This window comes from Aegilops tauschii, chromosome 1, assembly GCF_002575655.3.
Source record: "Aegilops tauschii subsp. strangulata cultivar AL8/78 chromosome 1, Aet v6.0, whole genome shotgun sequence".
Classification (NCBI taxonomy): domain Eukaryota; kingdom Viridiplantae; phylum Streptophyta; class Magnoliopsida; order Poales; family Poaceae; genus Aegilops; species Aegilops tauschii.
In genome coordinates, this window is record NC_053035.3 from 85,325,236 (window position 1) to 85,347,662 (window position 22,427).

General features: G+C 48.5%; 2 protein-coding genes across 2 annotated transcripts; both read right to left on the reverse strand.

The window, feature by feature from the left end:
- Positions 1 to 13,732: 13,732 nt before the first annotated feature.
- Positions 13,733 to 15,658, reverse strand: LOC109770685 (uncharacterized). Its single transcript, XM_020329399.4, has 2 exons — positions 14,337 to 15,658; positions 13,733 to 14,110 (listed from the first exon to the last, which is right to left on the reverse strand). The coding sequence occupies exons 1-2, from the start codon at positions 15,577 to 15,579 to the stop codon at positions 14,103 to 14,105; spliced, it is 1,251 nt and encodes a 416-aa protein (XP_020184988.1). The 5' UTR covers positions 15,580 to 15,658; the 3' UTR covers positions 13,733 to 14,102.
- A 3,164-nt stretch (positions 15,659 to 18,822) lies between these two features.
- Positions 18,823 to 20,885, reverse strand: LOC123497048 (endo-1,3;1,4-beta-D-glucanase-like). The gene is made up of 7 exons (XM_045232832.2): positions 20,582 to 20,885; positions 20,459 to 20,480; positions 19,931 to 20,048; positions 19,755 to 19,845; positions 19,508 to 19,597; positions 19,329 to 19,429; positions 18,823 to 19,098 (listed from the first exon to the last, which is right to left on the reverse strand). Exons 1-7 carry the CDS (start codon positions 20,808 to 20,810, stop codon positions 18,961 to 18,963), a joined length of 789 nt encoding a protein of 262 aa, XP_045088767.1. The 5' UTR covers positions 20,811 to 20,885; the 3' UTR covers positions 18,823 to 18,960.
- Positions 20,886 to 22,427: the final 1,542 nt, after the last annotated feature.

Genomic DNA, 22,427 nt, shown 5'->3' on the forward strand with positions numbered 1-22,427 from the left:
CAATCTTTTCAAAAACGAGTGAGTCCAAAGATCCATCTACATGGAGCTTCTTCATGCGTTCTATACCAATATGACTCAAATGGCAGTGCCACAAGAATGTGGTACTATCATTACTATTTTATATCTTTTGGCACGAACATGTGTATCACTGCGATCGAGATTCATTTTAGGTGCAAGACCATTGAAGGTATTATTCAAATAAACAGAGTAACCATTATTCTCCCTAAATGAATAACCGTATTGCGATAAACATAATCCAATCATGTTTATGCTCAACGCAAACACCAATCTCGATGGTAGAAGGAGCATGCGATGCTTGATCACATCAACCTTGGAAACACTTCCAACACACATCGTCATCTCACCTTTAGTTAGTCTCCATTTATTCCGCAGCTTTTATTTCGTGTTACTAACACTTAGCAACCGAACCGGTATCTAATACCCTGGTGCTGCTAGGAGTACTAGTAAAGTACACATTCATATAATGTATATCCAATATACTTCTATCGACTTTGCCTGCCTTCTCATCTACCAAGTATCTAGGGTAGTACTGCTTCAGTGACCGTTCCCCTCATTACAGAAGCACTTAGTCTCGGGTTTGGGTTCAACCTTGGGATTCTTCACTAGAGCAGCAAATGATTTGCTGTTTCATGAAGTATCCCTTTTGCCCTTGCCCTTCTAGAAACTAGTGGTTTTACTAACCATCAACAATTGATGCTCCTTCTTGATTTCTACTTTCGCGGTGTCAAACATCGCGAATAGCTCAAGGATCATCATGTCTATCCCTGATATGTTATAGTTCATCACGAAGCTCTAATAGCTTGGTGGCAGTGACTATGGAGAACCATCACTATCTCATCTGGAAGATTAACTCCCACTTGATTCTAGCGATTGTGGCACTCAGACGATCTGAGCACACGCTCAACGATTGAGCTTTTCTCCCTTAGTCTGCAGGCTTAAGAAACTTGTCAGAGGTCTCATACCTCTTGACGCGGGCACTAGTCTGAAATCCCAATTTCAGTCTTCGGAACATCTCATATGTTCTGCGACGTTTCAAAAACTGTCTTTGGTGCCACAATTTTAAACCGTTAGCATCACACACTGAACTATCACGTAGTTATCAAAACGTGTATGTCAGATGTTCCGCAACATCTACAGACGACGCTGAGGTTCAGCACACCGAGCGGTACATTGAGGACATAAGCCTTCTGTGCAGCAATGAGGACAATCCTCAGTTTACGGACCCAGTCCGCATAATTGCTACTATCAACTTTCAACTAAATTTTCTCTAGGAACATATCTTAACCAGTAGAACTAAAGCGCAAGCTATGACATAATTTGCAAAGACCTTTTGACTATGTTCATGATAATGAAGTTCATCTGATTATGAACTTCCACTGAGACAGACATCCCTCTAGTCATCTAAGTGATACATGATCCGAGTCAAACTAGGACGTGTCCGATCATCACGTGAGACCGACTAGTCATCATCGGTGAACATCTCCATGTTGATCGTATCTACTATACGACTCATGTTCGACCTTTCGGTCTCTTGTGTTCCGAGGCCATGTCTGTACATGCTAGGCTCGTCAAGTCAACCTAAGTGTTTTGCATGTGTTCCGAGGCCATGTTTGTACATGCTAGGCTCGTCAACACCCGTTGTATTCGAACGTTAGAATCTATCACACCCGATCATCACGTGGTGCTTCGAAACAACGAACCTTCGCAACGGTGCACAGTTAGGGGGAACACTTTCTTGAAATTATTATAAGGGATCATCTTACTTACTACCGTCGTTCTAAGCAAATAAGATGCATAACATGATAAACATCACATGCAATCAAATAGTGACATGATATGGCCAATATCATTTTGCTCCTTTGATCTCCATCTTCGGGGCACCATGATCATCTTTGTCACCGGCATGACACCATGATCTCCATCATCATGATCTCCATCATTGTGTCTTCATGAAGTTGTCACGCCAACGATTACTTCTACTTCTATGGCTAACGCGCTTAGCAATAAAGTAAAGTAATTTACATGGCGTTATTCAATGACACGCAGGTCATACAAAAAATAAAGACAACTCCTATGGCTCCTACCGGTTGTCATACTCATCGACATGCAAGTCGTGATTCCTATTACAAGAATATGATCAATCTCATACATCACATATATCATTCATCACATCTTCTGGCCATATCACATCACATAGCACATGCTGCAAAAACAAGTTAGACGTCCTCTAATTGTTGTTGCAAGTTTTTACGTGGCTTGTATAGGTTTCTAGCAAGAACGTTTCTTACCTACGTAAAACCACAACGTGATATGCCAATTTCTATTTACCCTTCATAAGGACCCTTTTCATCGAATCCGTTCCGACTAAAGTGGGAGAGACAGACACCCGCTAGCCACCTTATGCAACTAGTGCATGTCAGTCGGTGGAACCTGTCTCACGTAAGCGTACGTGTAAGGTCGGTCCGGGCCGCTTCATCCCACAATGCCGCCGAAACAAGATAAGACTCGTAGCGGCAAGAAGAATTGGCAACATCTACGCCCACAACTACTTTATGTTCTACTCGTGCATAGAAACTACGCATAGACCTAGCTCATGATGCCACTGTTGGGGAACGTAGCAGAAATTCAAAATTTTCTACGCATCACCAAGATCAATCTATGGAGTACTCTAGCAACGAGGGGAAGGGGAGTGCATCTACATACCCTTGTAGATCGCGATGCGGAAGCGTTGCAAGAACGCGGATGAGGGAGTCGTACTCGTAGCGATTCAGATCGCGGTTGATTCCGATCTTAGCACCGAAGAACGGTGCCTCCGCGTTCAACACACATGCAGCCCGGTGACGTCTCCCACGCCTTGATCCAGCAAGGAGAGAGGGAGAGGTTGAGGAAGACTCCGTCCAGCAGCAGCACGACGGCGTGGTGGTGGTGGAGGAGCGTGGCAATCCCGCAGGGCTTCGCCAAGCACCGCGGGAGAGGAGGAGGAGGGAGAGGGGTAGGGCTGCGCCGAAAGAGAGACGTTCTCGTGTGTATGGCAGCCCCAAAACCCCAATATATATAGGGGAGGGGGAGGGTTGTGCCCCCATCTAGGGTTCCCCCCCCCCCAAGGGGTGCGGCCAGCCCTAGATGGGGCTTGGGGGCGGCCAAGGGGGGGAGAGAAGGGGGCGCCCCACTAGATGGGCCTTAGGCCCATCTGTGCCTAGGGTTTCCCCTTCCCCCCCCCCTTCCTGCGCCCTGGGCCTCTTGTGGGGGGCGCACCAGCCCACCTGGGGCTGGTCCCCTCCCACACTTGGCCCATGCAGCCCTCTGGGGCCGGTGGCCCCACCTGGTGGACCCCCGGGACCCTCCCGGTGGTCCCGGTACATTACCGATAGCACCCGAAACTTTTCCGGTGACCAAAACAGGACTTCCCATATATAAATCTTTACCTCCGAACCATTTCGGAACTCCTCGTGACGTCCGGGGTCTCATCCGGGACTCCGAACAACATTCGGTAACCACGTACATACTTTTCCTATAACCCTAGCGTCATCGAACCTTAAGTGTGTAGACCCTACGGGTTCGGGAACCATGCAGACATGACCGAGACGTTCTCCGGTCAATAACCAACAGCGGGATCTGGATACCCATGTTGGCTCCCACATGTTCCACGATGATCTCATCGGATGAACCACGATGTCGGGGATTCAATCAATCCCGTATGCAATTCCCTTTGTCTATCGATATGTTACTTGCCCGAGATTCGATCGTCGGTATCCCTATACCTTGTTCAATCTCGTTACCGGCAAGTCTCTTTACTCGTTCCGTAACTCACATCATCCCGTGATCAACTCCTTGGTCACATTGTGCACATTATGATGATGTCCTACCGAGTGGGCCCAGAGATACCTCTCCGTTTAGACGGAGTGACAAATCCCAGTCTCGATTCGTGCCAACCCAACAGACACTTTTGGAGATACCTGTAGTGCACCTTTATAGCCACCCAGTTACGTTGTGACGTTTGGTACACCCAAAGCATTCCTACGGTATCCGGGAGTTGCACAATCTCATGGTCTAAGGAAATGATACTTGACATTAGAAAAACTCTGAGCAAACAAACTACACGATCTTGTGCTAGGCTTAGGATTGGGTCTCGTCCATCACATCATTCTCCTAATGATGTGATCCCGTTATCAACAACATCCAATGTCCATGGTCAGGAAACCGTAACCATCTATTGATCAACGAGCTAGTCAACTAGAGGCTTACTAGGGACATGGTGTTGTCTATGTATCCACACATGTATCTGAGTTTCCTATCAATACAATTCTAGCATGGATAATAAACGATTATCACGAACAAGGAAATATAATAATAACCTATTTATTATTGCCTCTAGGGCATATTTCCAACAATGCCAATAACCGGGTGTTGCCATTGGCATTTGCTTTGGTTGAGGTGGAGAACAATGACAACTGGGAGTTTTTTCTGCATCTTTTGAGGACGAAGGAGTTACCCGCTCAAAGGGAAATTTGTGTCATATCGGATCGGCATCCAGGAATTCTTAACGTGGTGGAGATTGACATTCTCGGGCATGCTCCGTTGCACCATCGATGGTGCATGAGGCACTTTTGTTCGAACTTCTATAGGGCATGTGGCCTTAAGGAGTTGGCCGATGATCTTCAAGATTGTTGTCTCGCTTTCTCCGACAAGCGCTTCGCCACTTTGTACAACAAATTGCTCGCACACAAAAAACTTGATCCCGGGGGTCAAGACTTTCTCAATAGGCACATTCAATACCGGAACAAGAGGGCACGTGCTTTTGATGAAGATGGCCGGAGATACGGTCAAATGACAAGCAATATGATCGAATGCTTCAATAGGGTGCTCAAAGGTGCACGTGGATTACCCGTGACAGCAATAGTTCAATACATATTTGACAAGATGAATGCGTACTTTGTAAAGTACTCGATGGAAACGGATGCACAGATAGCGGGTGAGAACCCGCGCAAGTACAAGTACAAGTTCCCACCCAAGGTTGATGAATGGTTGGTATTTCAATCACGGAAGGCGGACTCAGAAGAAGCTATATTATATGACAACGAAGAGTGGAAGTACGAAGTGAAAGAGCCAGGAGGAACCACAAACGATGGCCGGCAACATGGAGGTCGGGCTTTCAAGGTGTCGTTAACATAATGTGGTTGCACTTGCGGGTCCAAGCTAGGCGCCACACGGGTCTGTAACTATCCAGAGAGCAATAGAAGGTGGGGGAAGTTACAGACCAGTGTGGCACCTAGCTTGGAGGCGCCACACTGTATAGTGCAGCGCCTAGTGCTTGGGCGTTGCACTATACAGTGTGGCGCCTCCATGCTAGGCGCCACACTGGTCTGTAACTATCCAGAGAGCAACAGAAAGCTTGCCTTTAGTTTGGGCCAAAAAATTCGCTAAGTGTTTGTGTGGCGCCTAGCTAGGAGGCGCCACATTGTACAGTGCAACGCCCAAGCGCTAGGCGCCACACAAACACTTAGTGTTTTTTTGTCATTCAGACTTGGTCATTTTCAGGCACAGTTCAACATTTCGTATAATAAACAGTCAGGATCAAAAAGTGTTCAACAAAGACAGCATTTCCTAGAATGACCATCTGCTACCTCTTGAGCACTGCGTTGGTTTTCCCTTGAAGAGAAAAGGGTGATGCAGCAAAGTAGCATAAGTATTTCCCTCAGTTTTTGAGAACCAAGGTATCAATCTAGTAGGAGGCTACGCGCGAGTCCCTCGCACCTACACAAAACAAATAAATCCTCGCAACCAACGCGATAAGGGGTTGTCAATCCCTACACGGTCACTTACGAGAGTGAGATCTGATAGATATGATAGGATAATATTTTTGGTATTTTTATGATAAAGATGCAAAGTAAAGAAAGTAAAATAAAAAGCAACGGAAATAGGTAAGTGTTGGAAGATTAATATGATGGAAAATAGACTCGGGGGCCATAGGTTTCACTAGTGGCTTCTCTCAAGAGCATAAGTATTTTACGGTGGGTGAACAAATTACTGTTGAGCAATTGACAGAATTGAGCATAGTTATGAGAATATCTAGGTATGATCATGTATATAGACATCACGTCCAAGACAAGTAGACCGACTCCTGCCTGCATCTACTACTATTACTCCACACATCGACCGCTATCCAGCGTGAGTATTAAGTTCATAAGAACAGAGTAACGCTTTAAGCAAGATGACATGATGTAGAGGGATAAATTCATGCAATATGATAAAAACCCCATCTTGTTATCCTCGATGGCAACAATACAATACGTGCCTTGCTGCCCCTACTGTCACTGGGAAAGGACACCGCAAGATTGAACCCAAAGGTAAGCACTTCTCCCATTGCAAGAAAGATCAATCTAGTAGGCCAAACCAAACTGATGATTCGAAGAGACTTGCAAAGATAACCAATCATACATAAAAGAATTCAGAAGATTCAAATATTATTCATAGATAAACTTGATCATAAACCCACAATTCATCGGTCTCAACAAACACACCGCAAAAGAAGATTACATCGAATAGATCTCCACAAGAGGGGGGGAGAACATTGTATTGAGATCCAAAAAGAGAGAAGAAGCCATCTAGCTAATAACTATGGACCCGAAGGTCTGAGGTAAACTACTCACACTTCATCGGAGAGGCTATGGTGTTGATGTAGAAGCCCTCCGTGATCGATGCCCCCTCCGGCGGAGCTCCGGGACAGGCCCCAAGATGGGATCTCGTGGGTATAGAAGTTTGCGGCGGTGTAATTAGGTTTTTGGCTCCGTATTTGATCGTTTGGAGGTATATATAGGAGGAAGGAGTATGTCGGTGGAGCAACATGGGGCCCACGAGGGTGGAGGGCGCGCCTGGGGGGTAGGCGCGCCCCTACCTCATGGCTTCCTGTTTGATTTCTTGACGTAGGGTCCAAGTCCTCTGGATCATGTTCGTTCCGAAAATCACATTTCCGAAGGTTTCATTCCGTTTGGACTCCGTTTGATATTCTTTTTTCTGCCAAACTCTGAAATCGGCAAAAAACTGCAATGCTGGGTTGGGCCTTCGGTTAATAGGTTAGTCCGAAAAATAATATAAAAGTGAATAATAAAGCCCAATAATGTCCAAAACAGAAGATAATATAGCATGGAGCAATCAAAAATTATAGATACGTTGGAGACGTATCACCATCACAACAAGTTCAACATTACTAACACAACTCCAAGTTCAACGACATAACAAGTTCCACATTACTAAGAGCTACCACAACTTCAAGTTTAACATAGAGCTACCACCACTCCAAGTTCAACGACATAACAAGTTCCACATTACTAAGAGCTATCACCACTCTAAGTTCAACATTATAAATAGAGGACGATGACTACTTCCTTCCGCGCTTGCTAGCTCCTCCCCCCCTCTTGCTGGTTATCTTCTTCACCTTCCTAGGAAGAGGAACCCGCTCTGGTTCCGGCTCCGGTTCCTCCACGTCATCCACATCGTCATCCAAATAGTCATCCAAAGCCGCCATCCGCGAGGTGCCGACCGTCCTTTGCCTCTTTGGGTGAAGTCTTCAGGTGTGTACTTCTTGATTCCCTTCCTAGGCTTTAACTCGTATGCAGACCGAACCTGGTATGTCCCCAAGGTCATATCATCAGCAACCTATGCATCAACAAAAGATATGGAAAGACCGTGTGTGAGGATATAGTTAGCAATGCCTCAACAATTGGATATATGCTCATGCCATACCTCTTGGGTGACCACACCCACATCCTCATCCTCCGAAGGATCACCATGGCCCTGGCCCGAAGTGGGATCTGATGGTGTCACCGACCTAGACCGTTCTGGTGATACATACTCGGGGTCACGACAGCCGAAAAGGTTTGATAGCCGCCTTAACTTTTGGCCCTGGCGCTGCAACATGTACAAGTGAATGAGACATGGAACGTAGAAACACATGTTAAGTGCTAGTTTGAAAGAGATGTGAACCTTAATGAATGCTCGAAGTGCACCTTCCCCATCGCTTTTGCCAGTCGGGGTTATTTCCAGAATAGTCTCGGTCTCATCAGCTGCTTTCTTGATCTGGGCACGCTATGAACAGAAATGGTATCAAAGTGTTAGGCAAGCGAAGATGTGAATAGTGCGAAGTAAAAGCAAAAAGGGCAAATACCACAAAGTTCATCATTGGAGCTGAAGGGATCACTGAGTTGCCTTTCTTGACTAATGCGTTGTACTGGTGCTGGGCTACCTCATCAAACAAGGTGGGTTCTTCCAAAATCTCCTCAGCATACGCCGGCTTGCATACCTCCACACGGGTACTTGCAAGAAACCATGTGAGATAGTTGTTGAACGCTACCGGGCAGTGCTCACGAAGCTAGGCTCGTTTTCCAGCCCTAGCTTGCTCCATACAAAGCGCGAACTGCACAACATACTTCCTGTGATGCTTGGCCCAATCCTTGATCTTCCGCTGCTTTTTCCTATCCAACCTGCAAGTTACAAACAGAATATTAGCATCATCGAAACCGCCGAGAAGCTGCTAAGTGCTCAAGGTTAATTATATCTTACGCGTGTAGCAACTTGTCCCTGTCCTCCCACTCCGGCGGGTGTGGCTGGAACAAACCAAACTGGCGGAACACCCGATGTGGCAGGTGAAGCTCAACCGCCCAGTTGCATATCAGTGGGCACCGCATATGCCAGAGATCCCTATCCCTAATGCACATCGGATTCAGCCTGAACTCCATAGGGTTACCAAAACTCTCTCCTTGTCCATACGGCTCCCATTCCACCTGCAAAATGGGATAGAATGCAAAATTGATATCGAGTTACGATACAAGCATGATAATCACTTATGCAATGTCGATTCACCTGCGCAGGCGTGATCGCGGCCAGCTCGCTCTTGTACAACTTGTACATGACCGAGGGATCATCCGTCGTCTCATTTAACACATCCCACTTGTGAGCCCAAGTGGGGAGTCGTAGTGGGTCGTCTTTGTCGTCCCAATCCTCCTACTTCACGGTCTTCGGTCGTCCAACCGGCAAACGCTCCCAGCTCCATATGGAAAGTGCGAGCAGACAACCACCAATACCTCCATAGTGCCTACAACAGGCTTCGTCCAACTGCACATAAAAGAGAACATGGTCAAATTTGCCGCAAGAGCGCATTGATAATGTATCAATGAAGTGAAAAGGAAACAACTTCATACCTGTCGATACAAGTAAGCCAGTGTCGCCGAACCCCAACTCCATTTGCTATCGAAGACGGTCAACGCCTTCAGCCACATCCATGGAGCATTCTTGCCTGTGCCATCAGCAAACATGGTCCTGGATATCACGTACCACATGTAGACACGAGCATATGTCTTCACCGTGTCCTCATTAGCATCCTCAGGGCAAGTACTAAAGTTCGATGTAATCCACGTGAAAGGAGCACCGGCTGTGACTCTTTCCTTCTTCTTGTCTTCTGCTTCTGGTTCCCGAGGCTCCGGAGGAACCATACCGATAAGGGCATGCATCTGCACGCGCCACCCATCAGAATCGGTGTTCATACATAAAGGATTCCCATCGATAGAAAGACCGGTGATCATAGCAATATCCTGGAGCGTCACGGTCATCTCCCCAGTCCGAAGATGGAAAGTGTGTGTCTCCGGCCTCCAATGATCAATAAGCGCGGTGAGTGCTGCAGCATTGTTGGGTGGCGTCGACCGACTGACCAACTGAATGAAAGGGAGAAGTCCTGTCTCCCTTACATACGGTGTGTACCGCTCATCATAGCGCATCCATCCAAGGGTGACCCCGTGAGACCGAAGCTTCAGAGGTGCAAGCTCCTACAAACAAACGAATCATAACATTACATATGGGGCATTTGTGTTTGAAATAAATACGAAATTCATAACACCGGCCACTTTCAGTATTACCCGCTGCTCCACCGACATAGCGTACGACTGGTGTTGTTTGTCCCAGTGATCATCGAGAAGCCAAACCATCCTAACAATTTCAACAAAGCATTCTTGTCAACACGATTATCTTTTCAATTCAAAAAAACTAAAGTAGGCCTACTAGATGCAAGATTCAAAGCATATGTATCCAAAACATTCTTCTCAATAAGAGTATAATTTCAGTACAAATAAACTAAGCTAGGCCTACTTCATACAAATAACTTTTCCATAGAAATAACATGTCAATCTATGTATCCAACCATATCTTTTCAATAAAATAAACTAAACTAGGGTTCCACAAATCAAACAAACAAGGGTTGTAATATATGCAAAATTCTAATACATGCAAGATTCAAATCTAATCAAATCAAACAAGGATTCCCCAAATCTTCAAAATACCATATTTTCTATGGATAGAAAGAAGGGGATCGGAGGAGAGTACCTTCTAGGATGGATTGGTGAAGAAATGCATGGACCAAATCGTCGGATCTGAAGGATTTGGGAGAGGGGATTGAGAGGGGGAGAGGAGGAAGCCGCCGGCGCGCCTGTTCTGTAACTCCTCCTGAAACGAATGGGTGGGTGGGGGGAAGGGGAGCGGGCGGCTGGCATCTAAGTCACAGTGCAGCGCCTAAGGGCTAGGCGCTGCACATTACATGTGTGGCGCCTAGCTAGGAGGCGCTGCACTGCTGGGTGCGGGCCCAGGGGCTGCCACGGTGGACTGGCGTGCAACGCCCCCGAGCTAGGCGCTGCACCATAGGGTGTGGCACCGGCGTGGCGGGCGCTACACGAAAGGGTCAGGGGTGTGAAATAGTTTCACGGGCAGTTCATTCTGTGAATTGATTTCGTCCCGAGGTCAAAATTGTCAAATTTGCCGTGAATACGGGGGTGGGCACAGATGACGTCGAAGTCATTGACTTTGCAGGTGGAACGCAGGAGAACGAGCCGGCGGTTTCGCAGGCGGGAGGTTTGGCATCTTTGGTTTCCTGGCGGCGAGGGCGTCATGAACGGAACTCATAGCCCCTGTTTGGTTCATAAGTCCTAGGACTTTTTTTAGTCCCAACTTATAAGTCCCAAGTCCCTAAAAAGTCTCTACCTGTTTGGTTCATGGGACTTATAAGTCCCTATAAGACCATATTACAACTATAAGTCCCTATAAGACTCTTCCTTGAGGGTCTTATTTCATAAATTTCAAATGCCCACTTTAAGTCCCTATAAGTCTCTCCTGTTTGGTTTAGATGGGACTTATAGGGACTTTTTTAAGTCCCTAAACCAATAAGTGCCTGGAAACAAACACCCTCTTAGTATGTTTGTGACTGAAGGTTAGAACTGCGACATCTACATCATTATAATGCACATGATTATTTTTATTAATTATCAAACAGAGACCTTTTACAAGATACGAAATAAACAGTTATGACTAAGTGTTTTCTTCCACTACAATGACCAAAAAAGGGATAAATGGACTCGCGCCATCATCGTAGAGACTGCATGAACATCCAAATTGCGTGAAACCGTTTGGTGCGCCGTGCGCCCCTTCCTCTTCAATGTGGCGCCGCAAATCTCCTACTTGTTTGTTAGACTAGTCATAATGGAAGTAACTTAGGTAGTAACATAGCGCACTTCAAGAAATTTTTGCTTATGTGACACGTAATTAATGAGGAGAGAGGTGTATAGAGTAACATAATATGTTACTGTAACATAGCGCTTCCCGAGAAAGAATGAGTCTACAACCTAATAAATGAAGCCATATATGATGACACTACTACTATGTTACTTTGCACTATGAAAATAGTAACTTAGATTAATGTCATATGGATGACACCACTATTACCAGCCCACTATGACCAGCCTTATGGTCGCCGCCCTCGCATCGAACAAAAATCCTCTGATGCCGCGCCGCCAATGAGCGCCGGACAAGACCACGGCATAGTCGGTGTTTGTTCCGTCCCGGCCGTCAAAGGCTGTCATCCCAACCGCAATGACCCGTGGAGGCCGCCGCCACCGTCGCCATGACTACCCGCGCAGTTTTGCCCCGACTATATTGTGTGCGTCATCGCCTTTGCAAAAAGGCAGCACCACCAGCTCTGCCTATGTCGCTCACGGAGAAGCACTGCACCGGAGCGGCATCGCAGGGCGCCCTGGTACGGCGACGAGCCAACGACCACCGACCCCTCGGCAGTGCTCTGTGTGGCCACCTCATTCGAGGCCAGACTATTCCTTTACCACTGCTTAGATGCTCATGGATCGTCTGATTGTCTTGTCCACCAGCAGGGGCGGCCACGGAGGCGGCGGCCATCGGCCTCGTGAGCTGTGGCGCCGAGGTTTCCCGGCAAGCGGTCGACGACGCGCTCGATCGGAGGAAGGCGTACCCAGACGTTGTCGGCGAGAAACTGCATTCTGCGGAACCGCTGGAGGATCAGTGCAGCCCAGTCGGTCCTCGACTCCCGCGTCACGGCGCATATGTCCCCGTTAAGCTCGAGGTCGAGCTCCTCCAGCCGGCCCGCCCACCAGAGAGCGTCGTCGAGGAGGTCGGCAAGGTGGCGGAGCTGCTCCCGCGAGAGGCGGTGGCGCAGGATCCGGCCGACGCCGCGGCCGGTGGCGGCCCACCTGCTCACGTCGGACGGATGGGGGTCGGCGGACGGCCAGCCGTGGGTCCGGGCGTGGCACGCCTTCCGCGCGGCGCCGGCGAGCCTGTCACGGAGGCGGTACAGCGGGACGAAGGCGGAGATGGACTCGAAGGCTACGGCCTGGAGCTCGGCGGCTAAAATGATCTGCTCGTCGCGGCTCAGGGGGGCTAGAGCCTCGTCGTGGGCGCGCGCCGTCGCCTCCCACTGCTTGCCCATCTTCCTCACCGTCTCCCGGGAGCTTCTCGAGGCGCGGTCGGGGGACTATTTGTCGAAGATGTCGCGGAAGACCGGCACCCACTCCGGCAGATCCATGGCGCCGATGCCACGGCTCAACCACGCGGGCGTCATGACTAATGACGAGCTAGCTACGTCCCGACGTACGTACACGGAGAATTCGTTCGTTATCTCCAACTTCGACGGATCGCAGGGACCGGGTACGCGTTATGTAGGCGATCAATCGATCGATAGTACAGAGTTCGAGTTCGTGGCATCCACGTTTTACAAGTCGTCTTGGAGATCAATCCGAAGGCCTGATCAGTACTTCCTTGAAAGCTTGTTGACTTGCGTTCTCTTTCATTATTCAACGCCTAATGGGTATCAACAAGCAATTGCTGCTGTCAAAAAGAAAATTCAACAACATCAATTGTGATGATATATCCCTGTGTCTTTTCTGAATGTATGGGCACAGTGAAAGGATGATCACTTTGACAGTAACATGTGAAGGCCCGCAGAGGCACAGTGAAAGGATGATCACTTTGACAGTAACATGTGAAGGCCCGCAGAGGCTTGAACAAAAACTGCACCGTCAGAGGCAAAGCATGTCTGAACATCAGAAATTGACGCTTGCCATTGAAGTTGCACAAGTCCACTCATATGCATACATTATGGAAAATTAGGAAGACCAGGATAGCCTGTCTCTGTGAAACCAGAGTTTACTTGCTTACAAAACCTTAGACCCAGACGAAGTGAGGAAACAGGCCCCAAAACCTGAGGCTGATGTCTCCATCCGTGGTGCATCTCATAAATTCTTCAGAGGTTAGATAAGAATGCTCAAACACACACTGATGGAACTATTTATCAACATCTAACGTAGTCACAGCACTCGCTGCCATAGCCAAGCTAGCTCTCTTCACTCTTCAGTTTCTTCCCTGTGCATGATTCTGGAAGCCCATTTATTAGACTGGGATACAATCCATGCATCTGTATCGAAGGAGACAGGATGATAGATACACTCCAACCCCAACCAGGATTGTATCACACATTTGAGGAGACAGTCAGACAGATGAACTGGTACAACAATCAGGAAGGAAGCATGCTACATACCGCATTCCCCAGATTGCAAAGTCGGATTATGGTGACCACACACATAACAAGACCGTAACACTAACTAATTACATCATACGAGGTTCAGGCATTTAGGCGCGGTTAGACTGGTTGCGCCGCAATCATCGTATGGATGATCGAATTCCTTCCTCTTCGTTACCTCTGCACAAAACCTTATTAACATCATAAGCTGTAGTGAGCCTCACATTCCTGCAGCAGAATCAGGGTATTCAGCATGTCAGAAGATTCACCCCAGCACGATGCTAACGAAGTAAGTTTTGGAGTGTCAAGCAGCATGTTCTTTTTATGCCCGCAAAAGCTAAAGCAACTAAGAAATTGTTAAGAAGTTATAAACTGTATCGTTTGGTTCAAATATTTCTTATGATCAGATTGTTGGCCAAAACTTGCATAGTAGGGCTACCATCTTATCAAGCACCTTCTTCAGTAGGGTTCAGGCATGAAGGCGGCCACGCCATCGTGTAAGGATACATCAGGGCCGATGGGCACGTGTCTTTCTGAGCCAACATCCTGAGCTTCATAGTTTCCAAATCAATGGAGAGCAGGCGATCCTTATTGCGCAAGAAGACCACACCCGCAACCACCCCAATGACAACCAGTTCATGCCGGTAAAACTGTGATGAACCAATCATGTCCGCCATGGCCCTCTGGAACTTCACCGACTTGTCCACCAGTGTCCATGTTAGCACACCGCTGCCATCATCCCAGCCGCCCCAAACCTCGATGCAGCATCCGAGCATGGTGAGCAGGTAGAGCCCGCCAGCATCATCGTCCCCCTTCTCAATGACATCGAAGCTGAACTGCCGAGCGAAATCAGGGAGCTCCAGCAAGGAGAACTCCATCGTCTCCGTGTTGAGCGCAACCATGCGCTCCCCGCCCTTGAGCTTCCAGTACAGCGACCCGTTGGCTTGCATCACCCGGGAGTCCTCGAGATTATACTGGCCCGCGAGGACAGCGGCGTCGGCCCAGCGGAGCTCGCTGGAGGAGAGGACCAGGGCGCGAAGCCCGGGGGAGCCGCCGCCGTCTTCTGAAAGGCAGAACGCCTGGAACGCCGACGAGCAGCCGTCGTCGGTGACGAGGCCGTACCCCACGGGGCGCTCAGCCGGGGGCGCGGGGAGAGAGGCCCAGCGCCGGGTCAGGGGATCGGCGACGGCCAGCTCTCGGGACACCCGAATGCGCAGCAGGAGGCGGCCGTTGCGGCAGTCCAAGACCTTCCACGGATCGGCGACGGGCTGCTCCGCGGACGCCCGATCCCACAGCAGAGGCCGGCCGCTGCGGCTGTCCAAGACCCTCCACGGGTCGGGGCCCGACGAGCCGCGGTCGGGCAGGAAGGAGAGCGCGAAGTCGCCGGCCTCGACGACGCGGCGCGCGGCGGCGGGAAGGGGGGCGAGGAGAAGGAGAGGGCTGGGGTCTTCGCGGCAGCGGTCTTCACTGGGGCGGTGGACGAAGCAGCCGAGGAGGAGCGGGCAGGCGAAGGGGTGGCGGCGGCGGAAGCGGCGGAGGAAGCGGGCGCTGCGGGCGGCGTGGAGGAAGGGCTTGCAGGCGAGCGCCGCACGGAGGAGGTCGGCGGGGGTGGGGAGGTGGAGGAAGACCTCCCGCAGGAGGTCGCCGCCGAGGACGGCGATGGTGTCGGTGTCGGCGACCGGAGCCGTCCGTGCCATGTGGCGGCGCAGAATGGGGATCGGAATGCGAGCAATCGACGGGGCCTCACTCTCAAGTCTCAAGCCGAGGTGGTTTCGACGCGTGGGACGTGTTGCTCAATGGCAATCTTGTAATATAACCCCTCCAGTTTTATGGAAGGCCTTGCTTTTTTCTAGCTTTTTTGAGCAACCGTTCGTTATGCCTTTTCATGAAGAAGAAGAGGAATGGAAAATACGTACTACAGTACATCTTTGTACGATGGAACGGCGGGAGAAACTCAAAAGCCGTTGCCACCTATTTTTTCTCCTTCCCGTCTTGTTGTCGCCAGAGGGAGCCGCCGGCAGTCTTCAGTGGTATCCCGACCCTGCCGACCGGGGGGGGGGGGAGGGACTAAAGCCGCCGCCACCAAAGGAGCCATCGACGAAGCCCAGACCGGCTCTATGGAAGGGGGATGCATTTTTCTGGTGGTCGCTTTCTCATACTCGCGCGCGGTGGTGGGGTGGGATCTCTCGGCATGTTGGTGGCGTTGGTGTGTGGCAGCGCGAAATGCATGTAGGGGCCGCACGGTGGTGGGTATGGGCGCTCAAGCCCGATTCGGGTTGGAGCGGGGCCTGCGGTCGTGCGTTGTTGCCGTCGTCCTGGATACGGGTGTGGCAGTGTGCGTCGATGTGAGAAGGCTCGATGGTTGGAGCTAGCCGAGGTCGCGGCTGCCTCGTTGGGAGAATCACACTGCGGCGTGTCGGGCGGCGTTTGCTACGTCCGACCTGACCTCACGTTGGCCTAAGTCGAGGATCGGTCCAGGACCACCGAGCAGAGGTCCGCTTGCCGCCGACGCCGATTCAACAACCAATTCCTCAAAATGGGGTTGACCGAGTCTGACGCGCCGCTCGAACCCTCGTCGGCAATGGAAGAGCAAGAGCGCGTCACAGCCAACCGTCGCAATCGAGACTGCTGCGACCCCTAGGAGGCCTTCCGCGTTGGAAGGACGGCGATAACGGTGGCGCCAACGGAGGAGACGATGACAACGGTGCCAGCGGCCTTGGAAGCCATGCCTATGAGGTCAACATCTGATACCTTGCTTTGTTTAGTTTAAGCTTTGTTATGTTAGTTGAACTTTGTTAAAATTTCACCATTTGGTTGTAAATATATGGAAGTTTAACAAATATCGTCTAGTTTACATGAATTCCATCCGTCTTTTTGAATTGTGCGTTTGAACTAGCACTGACTTTTGGTGCATGCGATCAGATGATCGTCTCCCTTACCGCTCTCTGTAGACACATCCGAACATCTCCACGGACATTTGGTATGTTTGTTTTGGTGAACCGCGTTGGAATGCCCTAACCATTTGGTACTCGTTTGGTCTTTTTGTCTAAGATCATGAAGCTTCACTACCTTCACACTGCGGTACAAGTCACACATGGGCCATCATTTTCCTATGTGAAACGAGATGAGCACACTCAGGACGTGTTTGGTTGTCATCTGCGAATTTCTTGTATTGCATACAAATCTCAATTGGGCCCGACCGAAGGAAAACATGCAAAACACCAACATCTGCACACCGTTTGGTTGCCCACATCTAAACTTTGTGCATTAGGGGGTCGGTTTTGGCACGTTGTTTGGTGTCATGTATTATCTCCACTCACGCAACTACATGTTGTTTGGTTATATGCACGGGATATGATAAAGAGTTAACACCTACACATAACACACACAGTTACAGTAGAGTTCCTTTGCAGCGTGCTCGCGATGGCGGCGTCAGTGTAAGCCGAGAGCGAGGAGGCCGAGAGAAACGATGTCGGGGGCAGCGCCGGGCACAACATGGCGTCCATCCGACAAGGTTGACAACTACACATAACACTGGGGATGCCATGGCGCTAAGGAAGAAAATATAGAGGACACATGCATTTTTGCACCCCATGGTCGCATCAGCGACGAGGATGCAGAGGAGGAGGCCAAAAAGAACAACTGACAACGCGTCAGTGTAGTAGGACGTGAGCGAGGAGGTCGAGAGAAACAACGCCGGCAGTGGCTTCAGTGTAGCAAGACTTGGGAGAGAAAACAAAAAGGAACGACGACTGCCCAAGTGTAGTAGGACATGGGAGAGGAGATTGAGAGGAACGGCGCCAACGATAGCGCTAGTGCAACAGCACACGGGAGAGGAGGCTGAGAGGAACGACGCCGATGGTGACGCCAGTGTAGCAGGACACGGGATTGGACACCGAGATTAAGGAGTGTCATTAACACACATCATACATATGCATATGTGCATTCCAACGAGAAAGAAGTTAGATCTACTCATCTACAGTCATCGAAACAGAAAATGTGCAATATGAAAGTCGTGTGAAACTGCAAGACGAAGCTAATGGTCAAAAGAAATTTCAAACGATCGACCGTGCGCGACGAATTTGACAAAATTCATCCAAAATAGCTCCAAACATGAACATGAAACTAAGCATTTATGGTCGACGAAACTACGAACCGACCATGTAAATGAAACCATAACATCGATGTGCATCTTTTTCATGTAGATCTTATATCGAAACGAAGCACCGTTGGGTAGATTAAAAGGGTTGAGGAAGAAAAAAGATTAGAGACGAGCTCACTCGAGGTAGGAGAAGATAGCAGGTACATGCCTCACATCTCACTGGCATACTCTTGTGCAAAATGGCCCACCATGTACGCTGGATGTGGCTCAACTCAGCCAAACAACCCATTTTCTTTTCGTGCAGGCCTGATTGGTCTCCAGGCGACCAAACACACCCTAGATTCTAGAGATCGCATCCATTCCGTGCTGCCGATATTTCTTCATTTGGTTGGAGCAGGGCAATACACCATCTGTGCCTAGAGGCAGATTGGAATATAAGAATTTCCTTCTAGTGCGTCATTTGGAACCCAGAAATTTATTGTGCTTGGGGCCTGAAAGTTTGGTAGATTTGTTTGCGGGGGTGGTATACCCATGACTGGCTGATGGGTCATGTGGGGACTGGAGGCTCCTCTTCTTTTAGTTCAACCTGATCTTGCTTTGCAAGTGTGTAGCTCCTGCCACGGATCTGGCCTCCGTTTTAAACTGGCAACTTGGCATGTGCCAATTTTGGGCTGGCTCCGCGACTAATAAAAGAGATAAAGCCACTTTTTTATTACTACTATTATTCTGCACATGGTTAAAGACATAGCAAGCTGTTAACAACTGCACACACCGACACACGCATGGACATAGTACCAATATGAAGAGATTATACAAAGGTAAAGCACACAAATTGTAACCAGATTATCTGCATATCTCATTATGTAAGTTTACACACATGAATGCAAGAAAAAAATATTATTTGGACGTACTATTTTTTTTGCGGGAAATTTATTTGGACGTAAGAAATTGTGAGGACTTGCATGATGAGGTGTTCTCATTTCAGGTATTTGTGGAACCAGCCGAGCATTAAGCCAAGAGCCTGTTCAGCGGTCTTGACTGCGAACGGGTTGGTAACATTGTATCTGCAAGCAAAGCCATGGGCAACTTCTGGAAAGATCTTTGCATAGTAAATCTGCAACAAGCGAAAGTCATATGAGGCTCTCATTCACTTCTTGTCAAAGAACATGAATGAATGAATCTTCTGTGCTTATTGCTTAAGTTTGGGTTATTCTGAAGGAATCTTCTGTTTCATGAATGCAAATTGATTTACATGCTTCCATGCACAGGGTAACAAGCCATGTAGAAACATCATAGTAATCCTTTGATATCCAAATGTTTGGAATGAAATCACCTGAAACTAACCTGATTGCTTTGATGCAAGGTCTCAACAAGCTGATCTACTAATGCTGGCGGCGTAACAGCGTCATTCTGAGCTCCAAGAATCTCAATGGGGCACTTGATCACTGAGTGGCAGTTGAGCTAAGAATAAAAGACATGTATAGTTCACCAATAGGAGTACCACAAGATAAACAAAAGTTCACCTTTCATATCATCGGCGGTGACTGCTGAAGGATGGGAGATGACAATTGCTTCCACCTCGTTTGTTTTCGCCACCTCCACAGCGAATTTCCCTGTCGGTAGAGGAGGAGGTCATGAACTAAAAAATTCTTTGAAAAAGTGAATACGAACTAATCCTATTTGCGGAATTACTAATTTTCTCTCCAACATTTTGTATTCCAAGCATGCCGCCAATATAAACATATTTCTCTTTGTGTTGATTTCACTAACCGCCCCAACAGTAGCCCCCAACTCCAACAAAAGATCTCTTCTCCTTCTTCAGTGCCGCGAAGATGGGTTTTGCATCTTCAGCTGCTTTTACCTGTATGTAAAGATTGATCAGGGCGGGTAGAAAAGTATAGGCAAAATGAATTAATGGAGAATTATCATAGGTAAAGATGATTTACCGGAGAGTGAGCTAGGACCCATTCTGTTCTGTTTGTGCCTTCTGTGTAAGGTTGTCCATGGAAGAAATCAGGCACCACAACGTAGTATCCAGCTTCGCCGACTTTGTCGGCAATTTTCCTTCATTTCCATGAACGCATGAGCAATCATAAGCCATTTAATTTAAACAATGATATTGGGATGAAAATTTATTGGTCAGCATGGTGATCTCCGATGGCTTTTGATAAAATGGAAGACAAGTAGAAACTAGGGGCCGAGTGTACAGTAGCTAGAAATTCTAGTCTTTTGGCTTGAGGGGGGCGGCTTTTTTTGAAAAGAATAGTAAAACTGATGGTAGATGTACCCACAGTCCAATTTTGGGGTGCTTCTAGGTAATTACTTGTTGGTAGTTTATTCAAATCATTAGTTTGTACGTTTATTTAAGAGCTGTTCATGGGTACATTTCACTTCACAAGTTTCCTAGTCATCATCATCAATGAAGAAAGGAAGAGAATCAGGGAAAGGAAAATGCGGCGAGAAGAAGGTGGTACCTCAACAATGGCGCTTCGAATCCTAAAAAGACAAATAAAGCACCAGTAGCAATATTAAGTCACACTCATACTCACTTGCACATTCAGCAATTATTAAACAGATTAATCAACAGGTGAACTAACCGTAGAAATCGGAGGCCAGGACGACGGCCCTGTGGGAGTGGGCGGCGCCGGTGACGTAGGCCTTGAAGCCGGCGAGGTCATCGACGACCGCGCCGGCCTCGTCGCCCCCGGCCGTGAGGTCCGGCGGGTTGTCGGTGCACTGCGAGTGGGACGCGGCGGCGGCGGCGCCGCCGCTGGCCAGCACGGCGAGGCAGAGGAGGCCCGCGTAGAGCAATGCGCGCGGAGCCATGGTCCTGCAACAAAGCGGAGGCCCGATGCTTCCGCTATGTGCTGCGTTGGCCTGCGCTGTACCTTGCGTGCATTTGTATTTGTATTTGTAAAGATATAAAGATGAAAAGAACGTGCAGCTTGCGGTGGGTGGCATGAACATGGATTGTTGGGTCGCCTCCACGTCGCCATCGATCGGGCTTCCTTTTTCTTTGCTTCTTGCAGCGTGCCCCGCGTTGAGCAGTACTAGTACGTACACTATCGCATTTATTTTGGGAAGAAATCCTATTTTTCTGGTTGACCTTTACGAGTCGCCATCGGCCCGGCGCAGGGTCAAGGGGTCGAATGGTGGCGACCGACAAGCCGCGAGCGGGGCAGGAAGGAGAGCACCAAGTCGCCGCCTCTGCCTCAACGTCATGTGGCACACAGACAAATACTCTGAATCTGAATACAATGAACCAGTGCACAGGTATGGAGGATCATGATAAAATATATGCAGAGCAATGGTGAATCACAAATGCCCACGACTTCATATGAATTTGCCAATTGAAAAAATAACCCAAAAGTACTAGTACATGAGAAAGGTGATGGGGCCTGGTTTGCCCGGTTTGTTCATGTTTTCACTCTCAACAATGCAAAGGTTCGTCTGTTCATATTTTCCTATCATAATATAAAGCCTTTTTGATTCATACTCCCTCGGTCCCCAAATAAGTGTCTTAACTTTAATATAATTTTATACTAAAGTTAGTACAAAGTTAGACACACTTATTTTGGACGGAGGGAGTAATATCGAGGTTTGAATTGAACTGCAGATGTTATACAGCACAATGGCCATCAACAGATTTTTTAAAGAAAAAAATTTATTCGTGGCCGCTGTGCTATATAACATTTGTACATTGACAAAGCTTCTGCCCCCTCCCCCCCAACGTCGCCTCTCTGGCGGCTCGGGGGCAATCCTAGCCGCCGCACCTTCCCCCACCGCCACCCCCTCCCTTGCCGCGCCGCCGCCATAGGCCCAGCCGGCGAAGCGTGCGCTAGTGCCTGTGAAGGCGGCGACGAGGCCTTTCCCTCACTTATTCTAGCATCCATTCACTTCATCTTTCTCCAGAAAAATTCATCCCATTGCTCAAACCCGCGTTCTTGCTCATCTTGCTGCCATTTTCGGTCTCCTTGCGCAAAGCTCCATTTGCAAAACTTTTTTGGGGGATTGTTCATCGGTATGTGACTCCTTCAATGGTCCAATTAGTTTTTGTTCTAGTGCTCTATATATTGCAAAAAAAAATCTGTTGTGGTGACCTTGTTCTTGAGCTTGCATGTCAAATTTATATGGTCCAAAGTAGTTTTGATGCATGATATAGCCTCTAGGCACTTGAGGGAGTAATTGCTATCAATTTTATTGAGTTTTGTTCACTTTTATTTTGAGTCACTAAAAATTTCAGAAATTTCCAGAGAAAAAAAAATGATGAAGAGATGGTTAAGGGGTTCTTCAAGCAGGGGTTCAAAGGAAAATGAAAATGAAGAGAAGAAGAAGCCCAAGTACAACCACTAGTAGGAAAAGAGGCTTTTACCCCGGTTCATAAGGGCCTTTAGTCCCGGTTCTGGAACCGGGACTAAAGGGTCGTTACTAATGCCCTAGACC

What these genes read in the sequence shown, in the direction of transcription:
- LOC123497048 (XM_045232832.2), bottom strand. Translation starts at nt 20,810, where the DNA reads ATGGCTCCGCGCGCATTGCTCTACGCGGGCCTCCTCTGCCTCGCCGTG. An exon ending in TTCGAAGCGCCATTGTTGAG is followed by an intron (nt 20,049 to 20,458) that starts GTACCACCTTCT and finishes ATGGAAATGAAG; the next exon opens with GAAAATTGCCGACAAAGTCG. An exon ending in TGGGGGCTACTGTTGGGGCG is followed by an intron (nt 19,598 to 19,754) that starts GTTAGTGAAATC and finishes CTCTACCGACAG; the next exon opens with GGAAATTCGCTGTGGAGGTG.
- LOC109770685 (XM_020329399.4), bottom strand. Translation starts at nt 15,579, where the DNA reads ATGGCACGGACGGCTCCGGTCGCCGACACCGACACCATCGCCGTCCTC.